Source organism: Papaver somniferum, chromosome 2 (genome assembly GCF_003573695.1).
Source record: "Papaver somniferum cultivar HN1 chromosome 2, ASM357369v1, whole genome shotgun sequence".
NCBI classification, from domain to species: Eukaryota; Viridiplantae; Streptophyta; class Magnoliopsida; order Ranunculales; family Papaveraceae; genus Papaver; species Papaver somniferum.
Genome location: NC_039359.1, coordinates 140,859,709 through 140,866,294, shown reverse-complemented (window position 1 = coordinate 140,866,294; position 6,586 = coordinate 140,859,709). Strand labels below are relative to the sequence as shown.

Genomic DNA, 6,586 nt, shown 5'->3' with positions numbered 1-6,586 from the left:
CGATATAACTTGTATTAGCACAATACAAGTTACCCACTCTTAAACTCAGCAACGGGGATGGAAGTAAAACGCCGCACGAAAATAAAAGCAAGAAGATGAAGAAAAGTAGACCTAGAGATGATCGCTGCTTGTGTGTTTTGAAAAGAGATTTTCGAGTTGTACTTATAGGAAAATTAACTTGTAAATCAAGTTAGGTTTAGGTTCGAGTTTTGTTTCTTGTAAAACAATTAAACACAAAAAAGGAATTTTTTCCATAAATAAAACTCTTAAATAAATTATTTATCAAGTTAAAAACTTGCAAAAACTAATTTCAAGTAGACACGGACTTGGTGCTTGGTACACGCGCATGAGCATGAGTCGAAACATGTATTTTTCGCCCGACCCGCTCTACCCACATTGTTTTTCAACATATCCATGAGAACATGGTAATATAGTGGAGCACCTCTTTAGTTTTCCACAATGTGGGACTAAAGGTTCCATTTCATTCACTCAAAAATGAGTGAGTATCCTTAGACCCTTAGGTCATGAGATCAAACCACACCAAGACCAAAAAATCATTTATTAAATAACTCATTTTCTCCAACATATTTAACTAATACTTTAAGTGTCATATTGAGCATGCGCCAAAAAACCATTTTTATGTGCATAATTTTATCTAGTCTGAATGCTAATACTGGTTATGCTTATTCATTTTTCGTATAATCTCAGGGTTAACCTATATAATGGCACAGCCTTCGACGCATGGGTTGATACTGGGAAAGCTCCAGCCTTTCCGGAAAGTCTTAAATTATACAACAAACTATTATCGTTGGGGTTCAAAGTTGTATTCGTAACAGGAAGAGCAGAAAACCGTAGAGAGATTACAAGGAAAAACCTTCATGCAGCTGGATACAAAAACTGGAAAAAACTTATTCTAAAGTAAATACAACTAAAATTATTATAAGCACAATATTCACTAGAATAAAAGGATTTGAGCGTTTAACCATGGCTGTTTTGTTTAACCATGGCTGTTTTAAGAATATATTGTTGTCCATTTATGAGATTTCTTAGGGATGACTGTCATTTTTCTTACCGTCATTTCTCTTATTGTGTCCAGGGAACCATCAGATTCAAAGAAAACAGCAGTCATGTTTAAATCAGAAAAAAGGGCAAAACTTGTAAAGCAGGGGTATAGAATCCAGGGTAATATTGGAGATCAGTGGAGTGATCTTTTGGGAACTGATATAGGCAGCAGAAAATTCAAGTTGCCTGATCCTATATACTACATTGCTTGATCACCGTCAGTCTCTGACTACTAATTAAGTTTATTTAGTTTCTTCTGTTGATGTATTGCACTATTGTAATAATAAGGCGCATAAACGGCAGGCATATCCATGCACCAAAACAATTAATTGTCTTAATTAGAGCAAGGTTATGTTTTCACGCTCATTTCAAATGCAATTACAATGTTCTCTTTAAGCATGGTGCGAACTTTCAAACAAAAGATAACAAATGAAAGACAAAAGATAACAAAAGAACATGATCCACCCACCAAGGAAAATGTTGGCTGAGAAAGTCGGGGTCTACTAGTGCATGGCTTTTAATAGCTAATTTGAAGTCACGGCCCAAATTATTCGGTGGTTGTAGCCTGTCCGAACGGAGCAGTGATCTTGGCATAACTTATCATAATCCCAGTCTCTCAAGTTTACAACTGGTGGGTTGCAAAATCAACAGTTCTAGTTTTTTTAACCCATGGCATGATTTACGTTCTGAAGCTAGGCAAAACTGAGTTGTCCAGTGTGTGGTAAAAGAGACCCCGACCCCGTCCCCGTTGAGTCCGTGACTCTTTAGAGGTTGTGTGCAGATGCATTCAATAATAAATACATCTGGCAGCCACCAGTAGTTGTGAGTTCTGTCAACACATTCTAATCGGTATTTTAAATGCTTACCGGTTATCCCGACAACAATATATGCCATGGCAGCGACATTGTACCACGAACGGAACAACCACGTGAAAAATAACATTGAAGGACCATTTGTGGAGAAAGATGAATGTCAATCTTAAGAATCTTATTAGCTGGCGTGATTCATACATCCATCTATATAAGTTCAAATTTTATTATTTCGTAGTACTCTTGTGTCGTTTTCATGCATAATACTTTGTTTTATTCGTTGTTTTTGATCAATTTGCAAATTTGTGAATATTTGTTTAATTGTTACTTGGTTGTTGTTGTTCTGCTGGTAATATGAAGTAATTCGTTTTTATGTCATATATTTTTTTAAGTTCTTCTAGATCATCCTGAAACTGTAAGACGACCTTACGGAAATGTTCTGTAAATGAGTGCACCACTCAAAACCAAAGTGCGCAAAATAACGCATTTTCATTGAATGATTTATCTAAAATAATTAATAATGTGTCTGACTAGCATACCTTAAATAGAAACATAACTTAATTTTAAACCAAACTCATAATAACTAACCTTAAAAAAAGGATCAAGAGAATTGAATTTGATAGTTTCTACTAATAAAAAATTGGAAATAGAGGGTACATTAATTAAATACCCTTAAATTTGAAATCCTTCGAAAATACCCTACCACACTATAAATATATCCATCACCTTTTAATTTCTTTTTTGCCTTTTTTTTGATGGAGAAAGACAAATTTCATTAAAAGATAGCATTCATAGAGAATGAAACCTAATAAAACAAAATACAAACATGGAAAATTAGGTCATCCCAATAACAACATTCCCGTAACAAATAATGGTACTCAAAGAGATACCATCGCAGATTTTTGTACGTCTTTCCCAATAAAAAAGAGTGTGTTTGACTGCAATCACCATCTAGTTCCAATTTCTTCTCCTGGTGCCATATAAACGATTGTTTCTTTCTCCCCAAATTATCCACCAAATGGCAAATGGAAGCAGTCCCCAAAGTTTGTGCTTCATCTTCTTTCCTTTCTTATTAGGCCATTCCCAGAGAGTTTCCTTTACGGAATCAGCAAAAACCCAGTCCATTCCAAAACTGCTGATAAAATAATCCCACGGTTTAAAAGTTTCCCGGCAATGAAGGAAAAGGTGAACATTTGTTTCCTGAGCAGAATTACAGAAAAAGGAAAATGTCATGATTTGATTTTCTAGCTCTATGTAAGAAGTCCCAGTGTAGGTGCTCCATCATAACACAAAGTCCACATTAAAAAAGAAACTTTCAGAGGGATCTTAGAGTTCGATAACTGCTTATGAGGAAAAACGATATAACCATCCACGTCCAAATATTTATAGCAATTTGCAACAGTGAATTCTCCTCCCTCAACAATCCATTTTATTTCATCTTCCTCATCCACATTTGTGGCTATAACACCCGGATCTCCCAAAAGTTGTAACAACAACACTGCATCCCCTAACTCGTGTTCATTTACATTTCTAGAGAAATCTAAAGACCAAGATGAATCAACGGAGATACAATCCATAACTGAAGCATTCTTTTTCCTAGAAAGCTCAAATAAAGAAGAGAATTTTTTTTCAAAGAAACTTCACCAACCCATTTGTCTTTCCAAAAAAACACTTTACTACCATTCTTCACAGTAAAGGAAACATTATGTGAAATATAATCTCTAGTTTTGAGAATACCTAATTTAGTAGATATGTTGGAAGTATTTAGCAGAAAAGAAGCAAGATTTTCACCAAATTTCCGATCAATAATCTTTCTTCATAAAGCTCTTCTTTCCGATCCATATCTCCATATCCATTTGCAGTGTAGCGTTTTATTGACAAGCTTGAGCTTCTTAACACCAATGCCACCTATACTTAGGTAAAATAACCTTTAACCAAGAAACCCAACTCCCCCTCTTAGAATTTGTAGAAGAAACCCAAATAGAATCCCTCATAATTTTCTCAACTTCCTTCATAACTGACACATGCATTTGATACATAGAAAGATAATATATTGCTAGCTAAGAAACTGTTAACCATTAACAGTCTCTGGCTCTTAGATAAGTATCTACCATTCCAAGTAGATAACTTCTAATGAATCTTTTGGATTATAACATCCCACATAGATTTTTACTTGGACTTGCTTCCCAAAGGAAATCTCAAGTAGTTTATTGGTCACTGAGATAAAGTACATCCAAAAGTTGTAGCACATATCTCAGTTATATTATTACTACCAATTCCTACTAAAGTGCTTTTTCTATAATTTGCTTTTAGGCCAGAAATTAGCTCAAAAGCAAAAAGAATGTTTTTCAAGTTGTTTACCTGAGTTACGGGATCGTCTAAGAAAACAACCAGATCATCCGCAAATTGGAAATGTTTAATGGAAGTACCATTAGGTGCAACTTTGAATCCCGAGATCAAATCAAGTGCAACAACTTTCTTAATCATTGGGGATAAAATCTCCACCACCATGATAAATAAGAATGGAGAAATAGGCACCCCTATCTAATGCCCCTTTGTGACTTGAACATCTCAGTATCCTTGCCATTGATGAGAATTGAAAACCTAGCACCATTTAATCCAGCTTCTCCATAAATTTCCAAAACCAAATCTCTCCAGTGTAATGTCCACACGCCCCCAGTTTATGTTGTCAAAAGCTTTCTAAAAATCAACTTTGCACACAATACCAGACTTATCACCTCTCTTCCTAGAATCAATAAGTTCCGATGCAATTAACATCCCATAATTTATCTGCCTTTCTCGGACAAAAACACCCTGGAAGTCAAATATTATTGATGGAAGAACCATCTTCATCCTCTCAGCAAGAAGCTTAGAAATACTTTTATACACACTCCCGATCAAACTTATTGGTCTGAAATTGTGTAAAGACACATCACCAGTGCATTTAAGAATGAGTTTAAGGTTGGTACAGTTGATTCTCCAGTCTAAGGAAGAGAATCTCTCAAATTCCTTAATGATCTTCATCAAATTTTCCCCGATTACATCCCAAGCAAACTTTTGAAAAACTCCATAGTGAAGCCATCTGAACCTGAAGCTTTATTCAAGCCAAAATATCAAATAACCTGCTTAACTTCATCTTCAGTGAAAGGTCTTTCCAAGTGAATTTTGTCCTCAACAGAAATAGAAGGCATAATCAAATCATCAAATCTTGGTCTAGAAGTAAATTGTTCTGAAAAGAGACCTTTTAGAAACTTCATCCACTAAATAATAGATTTCTTCATTAATCTATCACAGATAACATTTTTCTTCATTTAAAAAAACAATAATTTTCTTTCTCTATAACTCCACAAGCGGCACTGAACCACCGCCACCAACATTCCACTATCACCACTCCACCACGACTCACCGTCACCACTACCACCACTAACAGTCCACCAAAACCACCACCATCACCTCCAGCTCCACCTCTGTTGCGCCGTCACCGCTAAGTTGATAACAAAACCGAAAATTCAGAAATAAATTATGTCCAAATTTTTGTGTCAACATCCGAAGTTGAAACCAGATCTTTGTGTCAACAACCAAAGTTGATATCAAATCTGGTGTCAACGACCCAAGTTGTTACCAAAATTGAAAATTCAGAAATTAGTTAGGTCCAGATTACGGTGTCAACAATACAAGTTGATACCAAATCTGGTGTCAATAACCGAAGTTGTTAGCAAAATTGAAAATTCAGAAATTAGTTAGGTCCAGATTAAGATGTCAACAATCCAAGTTGACACCAAAATCTGATGTCAACAACACAAGTTGATACCAAATCTGGTGTCACCACCACCTCCACCGCCGCTGTCACCACCACCACCACCAGCATGTGAAATGATAAATAAAATGACGATTTTCATCTAAATCTTTTTTAATATAGAAATGGTGTTTATAGGATCTAAAATTAAATAAATTGCATTTTAAAAGATGAGGGGTACACTTATTAATGGATAAAAGTATTTATGTAAACCATGAAAAGGAGGAGTTTTTTTTTTTTTTTTTTTTTTTTTTATGGAAAGACGAAGTATATTAACTAAGAAATATAATACCAAAGATCTACAATTTCATTTTTATCAAAGATATTAGTAATAATGTTTTATTTTTTCACTCGTTGGTTTAAGTGTTTTGAAATGTGTTGTAATCTTCTGATCCTCACTTGTTACGCTACTGAGTCCGGAGTATTTATTCAATTTCCACTAAAAATTTCAAAATATAGCCTACGTTTGGTACCAATTTCAGATATTAAAAAATTACATTAATATTTTTGTATATTATGAAAGTATCTTATTTTAAAACCAATTAATTTATCGGTTCTTATTTTATTCATTCATAATGAAAATATTACACACACTCGCGGGCACACTAATTAATTTATTGGTTTTTGAAGAAACTACACACATAACTACTAAAACCAGCGTAATTTACACATTGTTTCCCTGGCTAAATTGGGTCTTATGCCACTTAATTGGGGCCTATGGATTTTTTCATCCACCCATAACGAATGATAAGGGGTGTCTAAGTTTTATGAAACTAGCATTTTACTCTCTATCAAATATTAATACTACTAATTTGTCCCTATCAAATCCTAATCATAAAATTAAAAACTAAAATCAAAATCATAAAACTAAAATCATAAAATTTAAAAACTAAAATCAAAATCAAAATCAAAATCATAA

The 6,586-nt window shown here is 34.3% G+C and overlaps 1 protein-coding gene across 1 annotated transcript; it reads left to right on the top strand.

The window, feature by feature from the left end:
- Positions 1-414: 414 nt before the first annotated feature.
- LOC113352090 (stem 28 kDa glycoprotein-like) lies at positions 415-1,274 on the top strand. The gene is made up of 3 exons (XM_026595961.1): positions 415-425; positions 709-918; positions 1,097-1,274. The coding sequence occupies exons 1-3, from the start codon at positions 415-417 to the stop codon at positions 1,272-1,274; spliced, it is 399 nt and encodes a 132-aa protein (XP_026451746.1).
- The last annotated feature ends 5,312 nt before the right edge of the window (positions 1,275-6,586 follow it).